The 21,050-nt window shown below is 33.6% G+C and overlaps 3 protein-coding genes across 3 annotated transcripts; 1 reads left to right on the top strand and 2 right to left on the bottom strand.

Annotated features, from left to right (window-relative positions):
* Positions 1-553: 553 nt before the first annotated feature.
* LOC133337418 (E3 ubiquitin-protein ligase Smurf1) lies at positions 554-8,407 on the bottom strand. Its single transcript, XM_061545643.1, has 7 exons — positions 8,260-8,407; positions 7,962-8,000; positions 4,029-4,265; positions 1,415-3,926; positions 1,134-1,333; positions 909-1,072; positions 554-842 (listed from the first exon to the last, which is right to left on the bottom strand). Exons 1-7 carry the CDS (start codon positions 8,312-8,314, stop codon positions 558-560), a joined length of 3,492 nt encoding a protein of 1,163 aa, XP_061401627.1. The 5' UTR covers positions 8,315-8,407; the 3' UTR covers positions 554-557.
* Positions 8,408-13,100: 4,693 nt separating this feature from the next.
* Positions 13,101-16,671, top strand: LOC133337412 (sprouty-related, EVH1 domain-containing protein 1). Its single transcript, XM_061545637.1, has 6 exons — positions 13,101-13,227; positions 14,937-15,114; positions 15,218-15,466; positions 15,537-15,902; positions 15,972-16,417; positions 16,479-16,671. The coding sequence occupies exons 1-6, from the start codon at positions 13,208-13,210 to the stop codon at positions 16,603-16,605; spliced, it is 1,386 nt and encodes a 461-aa protein (XP_061401621.1). The 5' UTR covers positions 13,101-13,207; the 3' UTR covers positions 16,606-16,671.
* Positions 16,672-19,754: 3,083 nt separating this feature from the next.
* LOC133337390 (uncharacterized) lies at positions 19,755-20,332 on the bottom strand. The gene is made up of 3 exons (XM_061545617.1): positions 20,122-20,332; positions 19,896-20,059; positions 19,755-19,820 (listed from the first exon to the last, which is right to left on the bottom strand). The coding sequence occupies exons 1-3, from the start codon at positions 20,330-20,332 to the stop codon at positions 19,755-19,757; spliced, it is 441 nt and encodes a 146-aa protein (XP_061401601.1).
* Positions 20,333-21,050: the final 718 nt, after the last annotated feature.

Here is a 21,050-nt window from a genome sequence, read left to right as displayed (position 1 = left end):
TTGAATAAATACACTTCCTTTTTTTGTAATTCTATTATGGAGAAATGGAGAAATTATTTTTATTATTGTGGTTGGTTGGTGTGTGTGTATGTTTTGCACACACGTTCCCTAAACACTATTTCAAATACTATCAAATATTTATTTATTTTTCTACTTCGTCCTTTTCTTATTGTGTGTCTGTCTGTGTGTTTCATTAGACGCGCGAATAACGAATCTAAGTAATTGCAAATATCTTCTTAATATGTCAGAAAAATAAAAAGAATTTATTTATTACCTATATACAACATACAAATGAATAGATTGTATGCATGATCTTCCTCGTTCTACCTTCTTGGAGAATTTTCAATATAATTTGTTTTGTGGTTTTCTGTTTTCTGATTTTTTACTTTCCATAATAATCAATTCATCTTGTATTTTATTTGCAATATCCTCGGGATGTCAATTTGTTCGTCGTTTGGATTTCATTTTCTTCTGCATCATCATCATGACCACATCCATCTTCTTAGAATTATACAATAAGACAAAAACAGAAAAAAATACAAAACTTAAGCAGAAAATTATTCCACGGCAAATCCACAGGTTTCTTCGACAGCTTGGGTTAGTTTATCATACAACAGCTGATAGTTCTCGTAGGGGGGCAAGTCGATGCGATTGAAGCATGTGTGGGCTTTGGGCAGGTTTTGTGTTGGTACATCTGAGGTCAGATGTATCGTAAATAGCCTGGGTCCCACAGCCCCCGTTGAGCCTTGCAAAGCACGGAAGCCCTGCAGGGGAACCCGCGAAGAACCCGTAACAAATTGCAAAAGTCGAGCACGCATTTCCGAGGAATACGATTCCACCGCCTGCAAATAACATTTACTCAACATCAATTTTTCCACCAAAATGATATCTTCATTTTTCCAACTCACCTGCCAGAACCAAACAACTTGCGGTGTTTCTGGTGTACAATGTTTCAGTCTGGTATTGTTGCGCCAATCATTAACATCTATACTGGAAATGCCACCAATAACCAATTCCAATTCTCGTTCATCGAATGGACGTAACAAATGATTGGGTATCAATTCACAAAAGCCTGGAAGAATATGGGAAAAGTTAAGACCATAAAAGATATTTGGACACCTCCTCCCACCTACCTTTTTGTAATGCTAAAAATTGCTGTTCTATGCCGCGCATAAATCGATAATTTACATACAGTTTTACATATTCACGTTTATTATCTTCGGTCACGGGTATTGAGGCTCCCGATGGTTTTAGTTCATGTACCACCAAGGCACCAAAACTATTATTTTCCACACTAAATGTCGACTCAATGACATTGGTAATATTGTTTTCCCTAAAGTGAAAAGGAACACAATTAGCATAGCACAAGACACACCTCCCAAAGGATTCATTCATTCGCTCATTGTCTACTCACAACATCCATGTCAAACTACGATGCAGTTCCGGATCGACTCCCTCAATATCACTAAGTGTTATTGGTTTGTTAAGCAGTTGTTTGTAAAATGGCGTCGTAAAACCACCATCCAAACAGTGACCGTGAAATACAGCTATACCCAATATCCGGCCAACAAAGTGGAAGTAGGACAGGTGATCGGGATTGACACCAGAATCGGGATTTATTTGCAGTGTGTAGTGATCGTCGCGGCTGTACTGGAACAGTCCGTATTGGGGATTGAGCATTTCGCGTGACAACAAGTGCAGCCATTCACGAGCTACACCGCCATAGTCGAGACCTTCTTCACCCTTGAATTTCACCATCAATCGTTTGCGCATATCCTTGGGACGCATTTTCATGATCAGTCTGTAACTCTCTTCGAATATCTCGTTGCGAGATACTTCCAAACGGCAGTGACCCGATTGTGGCTGCAACGCCTGCAGCTCTGTTCGCAAAGCTCTCAGTTTTCCGACCAAGTCTCGCCGGTATTTGGGCAGCAAATCGGCACCTTCAAGTAGACCCTGTGGCAAGTCGGCGGGAACAGCACGACCCTCGGGTATACGGATGTGAGGAGCACCATTTGCCGCCGTTGCTGCAGAACTGCTGTTAACACCACTTGTCGCACTCCCAGCCAGAGGATGTGATGCTGCTGGCGAAAGGTGTTGTATAATACTGCCATTGCCAGAACCAGCACTTGTATTGGCCGCGGGTGAAGATGTGTTCCCTGAATTGCTGCCGTTAGCCGATGGACTGGAGGTGTTGCCTGGCGGTACCACACCTCTGCGTATTAGCTGTAAAATGTTGCCATTCAATCGGGGATCGGTGAATTGTGTGGTTCGATTATTGTGATCAACAAAGTACACACGACCCGATGCAGTCTTCCTCTGCTCCCAGCCACTTGGTAAGGGTCCGATGGCATCCAGGGTCAAATTGTCCGTGTGAAAATCCCGAGGAATACGAGGATCGTGCCACGTAGAAATGGCAGTGGGTATGTGATAAAAATAGACCTGACCCTGTTGGGTGATGCGCATTTCATAGCCGGGAGGCAAATCCATGAAGGGTCTAGCGCTCTGTTGTGAACTGGCTGCAACAATTCCCGGATGGCGTAGACCACTGCTGTTGTTTGAGCGTGAACTTCTTGAGCCCCGTCGACGGGAAGAATCGTCTACATTTCGCGATGATCTTCGTTGTGAACGTTGAGAACTGGCATTGGCAGCGGACGAGGAAGAAGTGGGTGTACGTGAATCGCCACCACCACCTCCACCACTTCCTCTGGGCGTTTCCGCTGAACTCCTATCTCGGACATTGTTTATGTGATTCGTGGATGCATTGGGAGGACTTGCAACATTAATACTTGTGTTTGGAGGATTAGCTGAGGATGTATTGGCATTGGGGCTCTGTACATTGCTGCCGTTGCCCCCACTACCATTGCTGCCGCATTTATTGTTGCCATTACCATTGGTAACGGGGCTTTGCCTTGGTGTGCCAGCATTCAAATTATCGCCCTCGTTGGCATTCCAACTGGGTGCGGCATGATGGGAGGATTGTGGCTGAGCCGACTGGGTCATCACCACGCCATTGCATGAGGATGAGTTGCCATTGGTTAAATTTTGGGCGGTTTGGATTTGATTTTGCGCTGGTACACGCTGGGGTGTTGTTGTGTTCGCCGACTCCACATTACTGTGGCCATTTGCTAGTAGACTGGGGGCTGGCGCTCCATGCTTTGGTGTCTTGACCTGTTGGCCCTCCTCGCGTGTAACGGCATGGTTGTGTCGCGGTGTCTGTGGTCCTGAATTAGAACTTAAATGTGCGCTAGTATTATGTTCCGAATTGTTTGTGCTCGCCCCCATTGGCGGTGATGGTGTTGAACTGGTGGCGACTTGATGCTGCCTGCTGCTCTTCTTATTGCTGGGCGTCGTGGACACAGATTGTGGTGTGGCCTCAGTGGTCTCTACTCTGGTAGGACTACAATTTTCCTTACCCACAACAATTCCAATCGATGGCATTGACAAAATTTCCGTTGAATGACGACGTTCATCATTCTCTCTGGCACTACGATTATTATGGCCATTCAGTAAGTTCGTACATGTCGTGGAACGTGTGGGACCAACCACGGGATGATGACCACCACCACCACCACCAGATGTCGTCACTGTGCCATTTTGTGTTGATGGACGGTGATGTGGTGTTTGTAGCTGCTGCGATTGTTGCATCGAACTGTGTTTACTTGGCCTATCCCATTGGGTCGTCTTTGTGGTGTGATTAACATAGTATACACGCCCGTTACCCGTACGTCGTTCCTCCCAACCTTCGGGTAAACTATCCTCCGATGAATCGTCCTCGGATGGTCCGCGTACATCACCGCCAGGGCCGACTATAGCTAGGGGATTGCCACTGCAGGGGCCATCTTTTGATAGAAATGCTATGATTATTTGGCCACGCACCATTTCATCATCATCCGTTGAAAATTTGCCTAAATCCAAACGTTGGACTGTCAAAAAGAAAAGAAGAAAAGAAGAGAACAAAAACATAGAACGTGTTTAATATACATGAGTAGGGGGGTCTGCTTTTATAAAAAAAAAAAAAAACTTACATCCTGCTCCTTTTAAACGTTGTATTGTTTCTGATGGTATGCGAACACAGCCCAAAAATCCGCTGCCTTTGTGAATTTTTCGTTGATTCCATACGGTGATGGTTATGGAATCGTTGCGACCCAAAAACAAATCGTAATGGGCATTCCATTTTGGATCTAATGTTGATTTACTAATATCCGTTGAGTAAACCTGTCCAGTACCATCGACTTGAACCTTTGCGAAGGGGTCAGGGAGGCCTTAAAAAATTAATGTTATTCATCAAATTTATTGGCAAAGTAATAACGAAAAATATGTATTGAAAAATTAAATATTACACATAAGGCAGGCAGATAAACCTTTTTTTGAGCCTTGTATAAAATGTTGAAGAAGCAAATTGCAAATTATACTGAATAAAACGGCATATACATTAGAACATTTTACCGGGTTAACCTACTTTATGAGGATTTATTTGACACATATTCCAAGGAATTGACAATTGAAACCCACTGGGTTAACGAAATCCGGTTAAATGTAAACGTACTATAATATTTCAAAGAGTACCCAATTCTATTTTTTTTATCACAATTATTGTTTCTTTAATTTTTTTAGATAATATTTATTGTTTTAAATAAAAAAACACACTGTTTTAAGATCCACGTTTCGGGTAAAGTCCCTCTAAAAATCCCAAAGAAGTGCTCCTTATCAGTTAAGTGAATCCCCACCAAAACAAATGAGAATGTAAACAAACACCAAGATTCATATAAAAGACACATTGCTCTCAAAGATGATTATCAGTCACTTAATTAGCAGCAAACAAGACAGGAATCTCTTCATCCGTCGAATAAAAGAAAAAAACTCTCAAAATGTTGGGTAAAAAACTACTGGGATTTCTACTATTTGTCGTTTTGGCTATGGCAACTTTGGGCAAAGCAGAGCCCTATGTGGATCATGGATACAATCGTAGACCAAATCAAAGGCCCATACCTATTCCAACAACACCTCCATTTAATCCTCATGCCAGATGGTGAATTTAATAAAAAGGAATATATACAAAAAATATTTTTGTTTAAGTAAATAAAATTTAATTTTGTATTAAAAAAAGTTTTTCATTGAAAATCCGATCCATTGTTGCATTTTGCACGCAATGTATGTATCACTGTGTATGTGTGTATTTTTAACAAGACAAGAACTGAATAACCCTGCAATCAAATTGACCTGTCTTCTAAGCAAATATGTAATAGCATTGCAGCAAGAAGCCAGCCAAGCCAACCAAATAAAGGCAATTACTTGCCTTAAAGTGGGTCAAATAAATTCGAAGGTAGCTATAGTTATAGTTGAAGCATATGAAAAGAATTTAAGTGTATATTTACTCAGTGATGAGTTAATTAATTTAGCCGTTGGATGGGTCCAAAAAAAGACTGAATAACTTTGGAATTGCGGATCAGGTGTACAGTGTGTACATGCAGTAAAATTGGTAGAAGGCAAAATATATATTTTTTTAATATTAAAAAATATAATTTTTTTTTATTAAAATTTTTCATTTTTTATTGGTTTCAAAATATAAATAGCAACCATTGTATGAACTGAATTAAGTTCAAAATCAATTTAATTCTATTTTTTTGTTTATCAATAACTTTAATAAGAACAGAAAAACTATGCACACGCCGAAGAAGAAGATTTAAATGCTTGTGGTGGAACAATTTTTGCTATGACGCATTCATTGGTGGTCGGACGTTTTGAATCATTTCTAATTCTTATTAACATTTGTAAAGAAGACTGATTTCTATTATTGATACATACATAAATATAGTTAAGCCGCAAAAAATATTTATCATTTTTTTTTTGCGATAGGGAATGAGGCAAGTGTCTTTGCGATCAATTCCTATTTTTGCAAACTGATAACAATAAATGGGTTTGAGAGAAAGGTTTCTAAATACAACAAATAAAAGAAGTGGCAAAACTGATTTGACGAATCTATGCAAGTCAAATTGAATGACTGAAAATCCATAATTAAAAGTTAATAAATGAAGGAATTTGATTTGAGTACTATCGAAATTATTTAAACTGTTCCTTTTCAAAATTCATGAAGTGAAACAAAACGCTAAAATTGAAACTCAAACGAAATAGTAGATGAATCCTAGGGAACAATGTAACCCGTATATAATAATACAGTTTTTTTTACTAAATTTGCTGTATGTAACGAGATTAAATAATTTTATTATTATTTTGGGAAAATTATGAAACTATGAATTCCACTACACTATTTCTTTTCCATAAAATACTTCTTTGTTATGATTTAACACACACACAATATGCTCAAACATAAACACCATAATAGCTACTATACATTGTGGCTTTTTGTGAAAAAAATATAACACACAATTGCTAATAAAAAAAGAAAATAAATTAATAACGCTTGAATAACTACAAATCTCATATAGTAATTTTTCCGGAAACGAATGAAAAAAAACAATAATTTATATATCATAGGAAGATTTTGTTTGTATCAAAAATAATAAACATTGCAATTTTCCAAAATTTAATCAATTCTTCGTATATAGATTTCATATTACCCAATCTAAGGCAGAAATATTTGAAATAAAAAAATAGCAGTTAAAAATAATAACTTAACCCAAAGTAATTTCTATTACCATTTATAAACATTTTAATGTCCACAACAATGGTGAGGTGATGGTGTTGGTTCGAAAGGGAAATTAAATGAACGTAATGGTTGCTTGATTTCTACATAGTTAAAAAAAACGTATAACACACACATACAAAATGAACAGCAATGTTTAAATAAATAGCAATAACTGTATTAATTAATTTTGTTGTGAATAGATGTATGATTTTTTTAGAGTTCCCTAAGGAAAATGTTCAACGTAGCCAATTTTTGTTAAGTTTTTGTTAGGGGACACTTTTTGACAAATATTGCTTGGTGCACTGGTCCAGCTGTCAGTCAGGGTTGGGGCAAGGAAATTGCCTCAGCGTTAACCCCACGAAAGTGTACTTATCACAGCTCACAAAGCCATAAAATTCCAACATTCTCCCTTTTTATATAGTATGGAGTAGCACTGGAACTCTCTTTGGAATATATGGATATACATCGGCACTATTAACACTGCCTTCTTGCCGGAATTCAAAGCTGTTAAGCAGCTTTGGGAGATATACGTCAGTTTGTTAGCTTTTGTTGGGTTGCAGTTAATAGCGACATAAGGAAATTAAGTTGCTGAAGAGCTGCAGTCAATCAATATTACAATTGATGCTGTTGTTACCTACGATGTTGGTAAGAGCAGCGAAAACAAGATTTATTGACGGATCAAGATATTCAATAAAAAAGAGTGAAAGATGATTGTAGAGATCATTACAGATCGTTGAAGGATCAGGTGTCTCTTTTCACAATAAAAAAATAATAACGTGGAATACTGAGTCCATGTGAGAATGGTAGCAGACGGAAACAAACGGTTTGGTAGACATGAGATAAACACTCTAACCTTTTGCTCTCAAATAGATCACAAAATCATTTATGTCAGGGCGTCTATTTAAAACATTAGTTTCTATCTTTAAAAAGGATGAAAGATGATTGTAGATATCATTGCAGTTCGTTGAAGGATCAGGTCTCTCATTTCAAAATGGAAAAATCAATGACATGGAATACTGACGTCCATGTGAGGATGATAGCATACAATAACAAACTGTTTGGTAGACATGAGATAGACACTTTAACCCTTTTGCTCTCAAATAAATCACAAAATCTTTTACAGCCTATCATTTCCTTCAGTTTTCTATATTAATCTCCTTAAAAAAAAGCTTTTAGGAAGATCACCAATGCCAGTCTGCTTGCTACCCAACAGTCCCACATCCACTAACCTAAACTAAGATGATCTATAAATACAAATTTTACTAATAATAAATATTTCAAAACAATATAATTTGTTGTTTTTTATACTTACGAAATAAATCCTTTCGAACCAAATTTCTTGCACACAATACTGAAATAGAAAAAAAAAAACAACAAGAAATGAAATATTTATTAGAAAAAAATCAATATTCTATAAATTCTAGATATTTTCAAAGAGAATTTCCATTTAACCATTTATTAGCTACTGAATCATTGTGGGGAAAAAGCTGGGGATTCCAACATAAGCTGATGATGAACTGTTAAATTGAAATACTCATTATCTAGAAATGGATTGATCTTGTGTATGAGGTTTGTTTATTTAAATCGAATTATTTATAGTTGTTACTTACTTGTTATACGTATTTTGTGTGCTCCATTGCGTCGCGGATATTCCAATTTATTCATAATTTAAAAACAAATAATACAAATTTATACACCAAACTAATAATAGATATTATGACGAGGTGAATTTAAACATAATTTATAATCAATTCTTTTCACGGAGGCCCATTAATTTCCATTCCATGTTTTCGTTATTTATTTATTTTTTTATTTGTGGTATTTATGCGAATTACTTATTGTCTACTATTTACGCTACTGGATATTGTTGTTGTTGATATAGACAAAGATATGGGATGGACTACAAAACATTTAAAAAATAAAAAATCAATTATTAAATGAAGTGTCTAAACTAGTTGCTCTTTTAAAAAAATTTCGTAAATTATGTCTGCCACTGAAAATACAACAAATCAATTTCAATCATTAATTGGCTAATTGAATTTTATTTAAATTTAATAGCGGAAATAGACTTTCCAAAGCATGCAATTTTTTATACCAGTACTTCCTGGGCGGGTCTGGCCTTACTTATTTATTAATTCGTTTTTAAATAATTTATATAAATTGTTAGCACTTCTTTTTTTATTGATAATGCTAATTAAATATCCAAAAAACAATACTCAATGTCCTGTTCCTTTCTTTCAAACTCAAAGCCCTAACTCGAAACCTAACCTTCTGCATCATTTGTAGGACTTCTTTCATGAGGACAGACGACTGCTTCATATCAATTAATTGGTGACTTTTTGAATGTATTTATTTTAGTTTTTATTGTGTTATATATTTACTTATTTATCGACACTACCTTTAATATGTGCATATTGAAATATTATTTTTTTTTGTGTTTAGCAATACGGATTGTCGTGTAATTCTCTTTGCACTATAATTATTGCATTTTCCCCCTCCCCTTCACTGTCTTTGAACATGGACACACAACATTCACATACACCACACACAGCCAACGATTTTTTCCACTTCGTTCAATTTCTTCTTTTGCAAACAATTCACGCCTTAATTCCAAAACAATACCACAGCGGACACTTGGCTTAAGCAAAATTTTGACTTTATTATCCGACCCGTTCAAATATAGCAGTGCAATAGCACCCCCGCAACACTTTGGTTCTTAACAAAATATTTTCGTTTTGAATTTTGTTGTTAATCCTATTTCATTTTTGGCTGTCTGCAGCATTTGGACGAACGATTCGAGATTCGTTTTTGGACCACCACACGATATCACGACAATTTGTACACAATAATTTCTTTGCGGCTGCTGCAATTCATTGCTAAGACTAACGATTTCGTATGAGACTCGGTGTGCTCGGCCTTTTCGACTTTACGACAATATTATTAATTAATTAAAGTTTCAATAAAAATTGTAATAATTGTTAATGCGTTCAACACCAAAAACTTCCGCCATATTGAAAATATGACAATATTTGACAAGCACAGAACCACTTTGAATTCGCCGTGCAATACTGCCAATCATGACAAATGTCAAACCACTGTTATTAGGTGTGTTCGTAAAATCCAGTAAACACACAGAAAATATGTCTGTTCGTTTACTTTCCCAGTAACATTTACTCAGTAAGAATTTCCAGAAAGTAAAATACGAATTTTTCGTTCTCAATAGAGAATACTGCAAAAAGTAAACGAACGACATCCATTAAAAAGGTTGTATCGACACATCTGATTAAAACAACAAACAATTTGGCGCATACAAAAAAGCAGCATTTTTATTATAAAAATGGAAAACTAGCGGAAAATTGATGTTGATTATAAATACTTGCGTTTTCTTCACCCATTTAGAGTTTAGTTTGGTATAAAATCAATATAAAATTCACAAAACTATAAATTAGCTTGAGAACATTTTTTACTAAACATAACTAAACAGCTGATTAAGTATCAGCTGATGGTACAAGAAAATTCTTACTGAGTAAACTGATAAAAGGAAAGTTTTACAATTGAAATGATCCCAATATTGAAATTGACCGTCGCCTCGATCTCGTTCAGGGATGGAAAATTCAGTACAATAGTACTTTTTTCAGTAACTTTTTACCCAGAAAAGTACCGTAGTACCCCCGTGACCATTTCAGTACCAGTCCAATCCTTCATTAAACCATGATATATATATATATATATATTTGGATTAGGATTTTTATGGATTTGACCGACAAAAGTATGCAGATAAAGATATTGAAAAAATTAACAGGTTTACGAATGATAACTTGTCAGTTATGATTAAAATTACAAACATTAATTAAGTTAATGAGTTCCATTTTTTTAAATTGTATCTTACAAACTGAAATTTGGAACTGAAATTCATGTTAGTTTGGGGTATATTGGCTATCGAGAAAGAAGTAGTGAAACTAAAATTAGTCAATATATATTCAAATACAATCGAAAGAAGCAATAATTCTCATATTATTACCATCAGAAAGATCCACTAAGTGATATCTTGAAAATCGATCGTTATGAAACTGAATAAAATGTTTTTTTTTTTGTATTTTCTTGAAAATAATACTCTTTTATTAAAAAAAAGTACTCTTTTGGTACCTTTTCACAATTTTCATTTTCCATCCCTGATCTCGTTTCTTAAAAGTTGTCCCCGATATTGTTTACTACATTGCTGAGTCCAGTGGCATTGTCCAAAAAAATAAAAAAGAAAGATTCCACCAAATCATAATGATAATCAAAAAGAATCCTGAAAGCATAAAAGTACGTTTATATTGTACCGGATTTCGTTAACGCAGGAGGTTTACATTGTCCATTGTATATTCATCAAGAACAGCTGATTGTTAGATTAGCTCAAAGATAAATATGATATTTGTCAAGTGAATTCGCCGTGTAATGCTGTGTAACCAAAAATTTCAAAGAACCACTTTGAATTTGCCGTGAAATGCTGCCAATCATGAGAATTGTCAAACCATTGCTACTAGTTTTGTTCGTTTAGTTTTTCATAAAAAAAATACTCAATTATAAGGTAGGGCATAGCTACCATCTGATTACAATTTTCTCTAATGGTGGCTTGTTCTATCAAATCAAAATATTTTTTACTATTTTATTGGATATCATAAAGGAAAAAAGTGTTATCGTGCTATCAAAATAGTAGATTCTTGTAGCCAATGTTAAACTTCAAATAAGTTTTATAATCAAATTCACATCCAAAATATAAATGACAAGTATGGCAACAAATTCGTCGTTTGGCAAACTAAAAAAGTGCTCTTCCTATACCATGGCACAATGATTCGGTAGTCCATTTAGCGCAGGTGATGTCTCGTTTAACCGTCAAATGGTTCATTTCTACTTGAATTCGATGTGCAGTGTTGGCAACCATGTGAAATATTATAAGGAAACATTTGGCAGATGGTCGAGACCAAAAAAGGTTTTTGTTTTGATACATCACCTTATTATTGCATCATGTCCTCTACTCTTCTCTAAGAGAAGAAAATGAGTTCACATGGCACGACATGTTTAGTAAACCCTTGTGTTATTAAATCTTACTGAATAAAATTCTTTCAGTAAACTCCAGCAACTTTGTTGTTGTTCAACTGTCAAACTTGCTCTCTCACTTGACTCTCTTTTACTGGATTTTTGTGTAAACAGACAACATTTAGTAACATTTGGTAACAATTGTTACCAAATATCGAGTTAACAGACATAGGTATTATAGTACGTTAACATTATACCGGATTTCGTTAACCAAGTGGGTTATAATTGTCATTCCATTGTATATATGTCAAATAAATCCTCATAATGTAGGTTAACCCGTAAAAAGTTCCAATGTAAATGCCGTTTTATTCCCTTCTGCCGGTATATGGTATATGTCTCCTCCTTTATTCATGGTTTATAATAATCCCTCTCTCCAAGAGAGGTGAAGGATTAATATAATTAACAAATTAACGCAAGTAAAATTGACTTTTTTAAATCAGAAGTTATTGTGGACTGCTTTTTTCAAAGCCACATACAAATTTAGTAAATGTGTGTGTTTAATGTTGTGAAAAAAAATGAAAACATAGCTCAAAAATTCATACTAAGTAATTTTTATTGGAAAAGTAAACTAATTTCAGATTTAATTATACATATATAATTCTCATATATATACATATATATTCTTGTTGGAAATACTCGGTAATCGGTCTGTTTGGTTTTGCACCACCTTGACAGACGTATTTGTCGTTATACGCCCTGACTGACGTACATGCATTTAAATCCTCTCCCACATAACAGCAAATGTCTTGACAACTAATTTTGTGGAAATTTTGTGTGAAACGGAAAGAGAATAGCCATGCAAAAAATATATACATAGAAAAATAATTCGCTGAGAAGAAAAATTTAAAACAAAAATGTCCCTAAAATAATGTAAATAAATGTGAATTGTAAATGAAACTCCTCCGTATGTGCTAGATATCATAACGATATGTCCAAATAGTGCTGAACTAAACCAACAATTTAGAAATTTAGGGAGTTGGTTAGTTAGTCGTCGTCGTGTAGAAAAGAAGCAGAAAAAAAAGAACGAAACGAAAGAACTTACATGGGCAACTCTAAAATGGAACTATATCAATAGACAGGAAAAAGGAAAACGAACAGACGACTGGAGTAGTGATATTTGCCCAGGAATGAAAAAATGCAAAAAAATATGAAACTAAATAAATTGCATTGAGTTAATAACACGGGAAAAAATTACATAAATTAAATTATCCAGAGGGAGGAGACGTGTTTTTGAACAAAAAAGAATCCGAAAAATTCTTAGCAGACATTTGTCGTTTGTGTAACTTTTCTTCTGGCTGGCTGTCTGTCCGTCTGTATGTATGTTTGTCCATACACATCAGAAGCAGCAGCAACAGTGGTGTCCAACACAAAGTTTTTAAAGTTTGTGCTATTCTGCATGTCGTCTGAATTTAATAAACATGGTGAAATTGACCACCGACACCATACGCTTCTATACTAGCTTTCTGATTACGAATCATGACAGAAGGACATGAGAGGTAAGTCCATATATAATTTTTATGCCTTCCTATTTTTTATTGTTGAAATTGTATTTCATTTGGAGTTTTTCGTCGTTGTTGTTGTTGTTTTTTTTTTTTTTTTTTTTTGAGGAGGTTGGTGTAGCGGCGGTACCCAACAAAGATACATATATAGATAGACATATGTACATACTTAACGTATAGTGATTGTTTGTTTTCTAAACAAAATTGTATATAAAAATATGTATAAACCAAGTACAATATTATAAAATAAATATATAGTTTATTTTTTGTTAAAATAATATTTTAAAATAAAAAAAAATTGTGCTAGGACTTTTTTTCCCATTGAACAGGTGCATATAGTAGCAAGAGTACATATACTAAGATATCAAATACTCTCTGTGTGTGAGTGACAGAGGGAGAGAGTGTATTACACGCAAAAGAGAGCATGCACATCCATTGAGTTTTGTTGTTCATTCATAAGGAGGATAGCAGAAAAACACTTTTAAGGTTGGGTTTGCCCACGTATTTTTTTAAGCACGATTGAAGGAATAAACTGCTGTATTGGCGACTATTATTATTTCTCTATTAATATTTTATATTTAATAAATAGTTACAAAAGTAATATTTCTTATGAAAATTTTAATAATTTTCTATTATTACTTGTGCCGTATAATATGTATAGGTGTAGTTGGATGTGTATCACATCCGATTTAAAAACTCTTTTTGTTTCTTCCTGTCTGCATGTCTCTTTGTCGCTCATTGCACTTTTTAAAGAGATACGCACAAACTCCTCTATATTAGGATAGGTTGGTACTGGAAACAAACCTGAATTAAATCGAGGTATTGTACCTCCGTGGTCTTTCAATAGAAATAGAAGTTTATATATATATATATATATATATACAGTAAATACTCGCTAATCCGGATAATTGATTGCAGACCCCAATCCGGATTACCGAGATTTCCGGATTATCGAGTTTTATTAATTGGTTTAAATTTATATAAATTTGATGATAATCTATTTATTTTTATGTTTTTATTAAAAATGAAAATTATTCATTTCAAAAATATGAACTTTGAATACAATTGGTACCATTTTCAATTAAATTTGCAACGATTTTTTATTAAAATAAAAAGTAACGCATCTTTACAATCCGGATTTTTGAGTCAAATTGGTCAATCAATCCGGATTATAGGATACGCAATGGGTTGTGAAATATATATATATATATTTATACTGTATATACAAATCTCATGATTAATATTAAAAAGTGTATAAATAAGCTGGAATGAATCAACGGTTATATTTTTTGACAATCAATTGTGCGGTCTAAATAAGTGTCTTTAAGTTCTCTTAATTTGTGAGTATGTCGGTCACTCTCCTCTCGCTTTAAATTCTCTATTCTCTTAAGAGAATCTACACGACAAAGATTGGTAAAATTGTATGAATGGACAAATTATAGTTTTATGTATAGTCGTCAACCACTAACCTTCAAGAACCGAACCGATAGCTTAACAAACAATCCAATAAGACAATGTCGTTCAAGGCAAGGCCTTCTTATATGAATGGGTGAATGAATGAATTCCAATCAGACAAACCACCGTGTTGGCCACTTTTTTATGAATTAAATTACATTTACATATTTATATTTTTTGCATGTTTTTTTGGTTTTTATTGTTATTATTACAAATAGCATAGAGAGTAATATTATTTATTTCGATTACAGCGATTTTTTAGTAACAGTAAGAGCACAGGTTATGACCAGAGACGAAAGCACTGAAGGTTGGTTACCACTGGCAGGGGGTGGTCTGGCCAACGTTTCAATACGTAAACGTGCCAGGCTATCCCCTGGTGCTACCGGACATGAATACATCATATATGGTCAAAGAATATCAGATCAGAGTGTAAGTGCAAAATATATACCTTATAGTCCAACATTCCCATTACGAAACAATTGCTTCATTTTTATTTTTATTAATAATTCTTCTTCTTTTTTCCCCCGTTTAGGTTATTTTAAGTTGCGTTATAAATCGTGATCTAAAGTATTATAAAGTTATGCCAACGTTTCATCATTGGCGTGCCGGTAAACAGCGAAATGGTCTTACATTTCAAGCAGCTGCTGATGCCAGAGCCTTCGACAAAGGTGTACTGCGAGCATACAATGAACTAATTGACGGCATGGCGAAATCGAATCCTTCCATTATATGTCCCCCATTGACCAAATATGATTCTGTTGGCGAAGATGATGTTTTCATGGTAACATATTATTAATATATTGACAATTTTAGTTTTTTTTTATTTTTTGTGTCTGTGTGTGTCCCAACAGACTCTCGACTTACCCTGTGAATCTTTGGATAGCAAACAGAAAGGCTATTCCAGTCCGGAGGGCAGTGAAAATAGTCACAGCTTTAAAGATCGTGGAGAGCGCTATACGGAAAGTTCTCAGGACAAAAATGAAAAAGAAGTTGCCAAAATTCATTACATATCGGGTGAAAATTCTTGCTTGCAAACCACACCACCTCTCCCTTCCATGACCTCAGCTCAAAATAACACAACGTCGCTGTTGGTGAATGCCAACACAACAACGACGACGACAGCAGCAACAACAGCAGTAAGCACAAATGTAACAACTGTGGAAACATCTCCAGTTATAGCTCCTAGTGAAAATTATTCCTATGTAACATTAACTGCGGTAAGTTGCCTTTCTATCGCACTGTAATCGAAATATGTATTAATGTGTTGCCCTGGCTGTCTCGTTTAGGTTCATGACTATAATTATCCGGTGGTGGATCAACCTGTTGCCGCACAAGTTCTAACGCGTTGCGAATCAATAACAACCCTGAAGAAATTAAATGCCATTGAAGCGTCACATTGTCTAGCCGGAACCCAGTCTTCGCCCATTTCCAGTGTTCTTATAAAGGATCCGGAAATCGATATACTCAAACATAAAATGCATCACAGCAAACCCAATCCGACACCCATACACAGTCAGATGACAAGGTGCCGTTATTGCCAAGAATTGTATAGTGATGAATGGAATCGTAGGGGCGCCTGTGAATTTGCACCAGACTGTTTTCGTTCTGGTTTCGAATGCATTTCGGGTATAGGTTGTGCACGTTGTATGCTTTATCATTTTATGAGTGATTCGGAGGGTGAAACACCTCAACATCCCTGCGAGTGTGCCAACGAAAGTGGATGTACCAAAAGGTGAGAGTTCTTTTTTCTATTTCAATAGACATTTCTTAGTCATTTCTTGTCATTCTTCCAGATGGATTGGTCTAACCTTACTGTCGTTATTGGTGCCCTGCTTATGGTGTTATCCACCGTTAAGGGTGTGCCACTTAATTGGCATCGCCTGCGGCATTTGTGGTGGGAAGCACAAACCACAGGTTTGACATTGGGAGGCTGAATTACAAAACAATAAAACTAGACGCAAACAACAGCAACAAGAAAAACAACCGCAGCATGGCTATGATGATTTATTTTCCTCGTCTTCTTATAATTACAACAATAGATGGCAGCAGCGTCAACAAGAATATAAAAATCAATATGAATGTGATGTGAACATTTTCAGAAAACAACAACAACAACAATGCAAACTCATGGATCATCGATCATCAACAAAAGAAGAAGATTCCTTTATACAATGCATCAAATCACAAAACGATTATGGAAATGTGTATTACTAATTGTTGGAGAGAAAATAAATCAAGCTGCTACTTATATCGTGGCGACCAACAACTAATTCTAAATAATGTGAAGAAGAAAACCTATAAACAAAATCCAACTAAAAACAACTTGAGAGAAAACCCAACTTTTTTTAACTGTTACTAATGTGTTTTTTTATTTCAATTTTTTACTACTTGAAACTCCTAACATATTTTAGTAGATTTTTGTTTGTTTGTTTAATTTTTGTACTGCTGAACACAAAGAAGCAGCAAACAAATTTAAGTTATCACCACAACCACCACCAGCATTTGTAGATTATGTTATTGAATACGTTTTTATCTTTCTTTCTTTGTGATCTACTATTTTTTTCATTTTTTTTTTTTTTTGTACATACATATATAAGGAGAAACAAATCATTTGCACACAAACAAACACACAAAATACTTCAAAGAAGTACCTGTATAACTATTATTATTATTGTAATTATAAATTATTAAATTTGCACAAAACTAAACTATAACTAATTTTTCTTCTATCAAATGTAATTTGTTCTAAAGAAAGAAATAACAAAACCCAACTAACCGCGTTTTTTCGTTATGAAAAAAAAAACAAGAAATATTTTTATAATCATTAAAAATGCTAAATAACAACAGTATTATTAATTTTAGTTAATATCGAAATATTTTTGTATAACATTATTTTATTTTGGTTTTCAAAACACACTCACACAAGTCCTTTGGTGTTATTCATAACCTCAAAAAATTCTTAACATTTTTATTATGCTTTTTGTTTTATTAAATTATGCATTTCTTCTAATTAAAAAAAATAATAATGTGATTCTTACACCATACACATTTGTTTTACTAAAAAAAATGGAACATTATACACATACCTACATATAATACATATACATGTTACATGTGCTAAAACGAAAAAGTCACTAAAAATGATATTAAAAAATCTAAAGAAACAAAAAATAATAATAAATTACCACGACAATTTCTCTTTGACAGATTCCTTGCATTCACATTTGTCTACTAATTGCTAAATAATTTTGTGTTTTATTTTTTTAACTTAAATAAATTATTATACGAATAATTTGTTTACTTTAGGGCTCAAAGTGAACAAATTATTCTCACTTGTAAAAAACAAACAAACAGAAAAAAATCTCTTGCAATTACTGGCACTTGTGAATATTTCAAATAATATTTGTCCTAACACGACGAAATCTTGTGGTAATTTATTGGAAACACAAAATCTGTATAAATCCCAAACATACCTACATATATTGATTACAACAACATACAACCAATAAAATGTATTGTAAGTTATTTGGATTGAATACAAACAAACTAATATATTTATTAATATTATTACTACAGCTTAGTATAATAAATAAATAAAACTCAAACAAAACCTATAATTTAAGAGAAAATAAATAAATAAACAAGTACTTGCTTAATATATTCCTGTTTTCATAAACAAAATAACAAACCAACAACAAAAATAAATGTTATCCTCAAATAAAAAATTAAAAACAAAACCTAAAATAACAAAAAGAATTGTTATTATTTTTTTAAGAAATTGAAAATGCCTTTTAATTTTCACAAAAAGGTTTTTTGGGGCATTTTCATTTATTAAAAAATAATAGTAGTAGAGACTTTTTGTTTGTTGCAAACTAATTTAAATCTTTTGTTCAAATTGTGGACATAATGTAAAAAAACTAAAACAAAAGAATACAAATATAGCAAATTAAGTTAAAAAGGTTGTTATAATTACAAAAGAAAACAAAACAAATAATCACTACAATTTTTTTCTTCACCATATATATGTGTATATGTATAAATATATATACATACATGTATAAAAAATGATCTTGGGAAAAATACTTAAAAATTATATAATAATTACAAAAATATATATAAAGTAAATATATATTAAAAAAAAAAATAATTTTTTGTGAAAAGAATTGTTATGAAAATCATAATTAAGTACAAAAAAAAAAAACAAAACTAAACTAACAAAATAACATTACATAAAAAAATAAAAAGAAGCAAAATTAATTTTCTTCAATGATGGTCACCAACCAACCCCCTCCATAAAATTACTTAATAAGTACAAAAATGCCAACCGTAAACATTTTCACAACTAAACCAACATTTTCAATAAAAAAACATACATATATACTCACACGAACTCAAATAGAACAATTTTGAAACTTAAAAAAAGGACAAGATAGATTTCAATCACAAATAAGATTGTCTTCTTTTTGCCTAAACAAAAACAACAACAATATGTATGAATTAAAAAAAGAATATACTAGTATCCAATAACAACAAAAAAGATGCTATTAGAGATGACTCTAGATATGGGAAAAAATCCAAATACATTTTAGTAATCATACAAATAACATCATAATTTTTTCCCACAATTCAAATAGTTTTCGTGTCATTCTATTGTGGAAACAACAACCGAAATAAAACTGGAAACAGAACACAGAAAAAGTGTTTTAATTGAAATTCTATTTATGAAGGGGATTGTATTTCATGAGAGGATTTGCAGTATGTATCAAAGCAAACATGTTGGTATCAGAGACCACCGGTAGGTACTGCATGGTAAATCTTGGGCCGTCGTTATTCCTTGCCCTCATTCCGCTTATAAAATGCACGACGGAAGGCTATCTCTGACACTTTACCAAATTAACGCTATTCCAAAGCCAATCTGCTTCCTGGCAAGCCTTTTACGTTGGATCGATACAACTTGTTGTACAAACCATTTGACCTCTATTGTTACTTATTCTTTGTGGAAATTATTATTTTTTATTTAATTTATTTTATTAGTTTTTGTAATAATACTTATAAATCTATGAAATTACTTATTTTTCGCTCTCATTTTCTTTCATTTCCTTGAGGACATCTTTTTCCGAAATCGGTTCAGACATCTGAAAAAAGAAGACAAAAAACAACAGCCATTCATTTTGCAATTACAACACAAAAACTCAACAACAATTACATACCACATCCGCAATTTCCACAATTTGTAAAGCCTGACTGTAACCATCCGATGCGGATGGAATTTTATCATAATTCCAATATGTAAATTCCTTAAATGCTCCTTTAACTCGCAATATGCGTTCAGCTTCTTCGTCTAAAGGTTTGCGTGTTTCCTGTAAAACTATACCTAGAATGTTGCAAAATATTAAAAATATGAAAGAAACTTTTTTCTATCAAATTATGGCATACCTTTAAATGTTTCGGGAACCTTTTTCGTCTCGCCCTGGAGAGGATAGCCCCTTAGGGCATTTGTAAGGAAACCATTCTCTTTTCGAGTATAGGCCGTAAAGTATTGCTCTACATTGGCCTCGCCATCACCTTTTATATTTGCCGGCAGAAAATGCATGTCCAGTTTATCTTTATTAATTTGGCTGCTATTCACTTCAATGGTAATGGACATGATTGAAAATGCTATGATGCTGCAGAGGACCTTTCCGAATGGAAAACAATTGTCGAATGAAGGAAAAAGTTTGTTTGTTTGTTCTTCAGTAACCAAAACATTTGCCAAACCTTTTTTTCTCAATTTATTCGTTACTTCTATCTTGTTGCTGTAGATAATGTAGATAATTGCCAACCATTGAAATATATTTTGGCGGGCACAGTACACATAAAGTAGGGTACACATCACAAAACATCTTCGATAGAGATATGTTCTTTTGGAATGTAATTTCAGGGGAAATGCTATCCTATGGATAAATACTATTCAGCAATAATTAATATATATTTTTAACGATTATTTTTTTTTTACAATATTCACTGATTTTTTATTTATTGGAAATTTCTGAATGTTAATTATGCCACGTCGTGTATACCTCGCTTAAGTTCACCCAATAATAACAGCTGATGTCAAAAGACATAGGGGTAATTTATACATGCGCACATCAATTCACTTTTGGCACTTGGAATTTATTTGTAATTTTTTGTTTTAAATTTAACGAATTGGAAGATTTTTTTGTATTATTTAGAAAATATAAACATATTTGAGATATTTTCCTTGCGAATTTGGGTTTAACAAAACTCTACGATGAAGATGAGAGGCAGAATGTTGTCATACGCATTCGCATTGTATTAGGTACGAGTCTTAATAAAAAAGTAAACATCAATTGATTGTCATTTCC

The sequence above is a fragment of the Musca vetustissima genome, unplaced genomic scaffold (assembly GCF_032173495.1).
Source record: "Musca vetustissima isolate MV318-11 ecotype Yass unplaced genomic scaffold, APGP_CSIRO_Mvet_v1 utg49456, whole genome shotgun sequence".
Taxonomy (NCBI): domain Eukaryota; kingdom Metazoa; phylum Arthropoda; class Insecta; order Diptera; family Muscidae; genus Musca; species Musca vetustissima.
The sequence above is the reverse complement of the archived record's forward strand: the minus strand, read 5'-3'. Positions and strand labels throughout refer to the sequence as shown.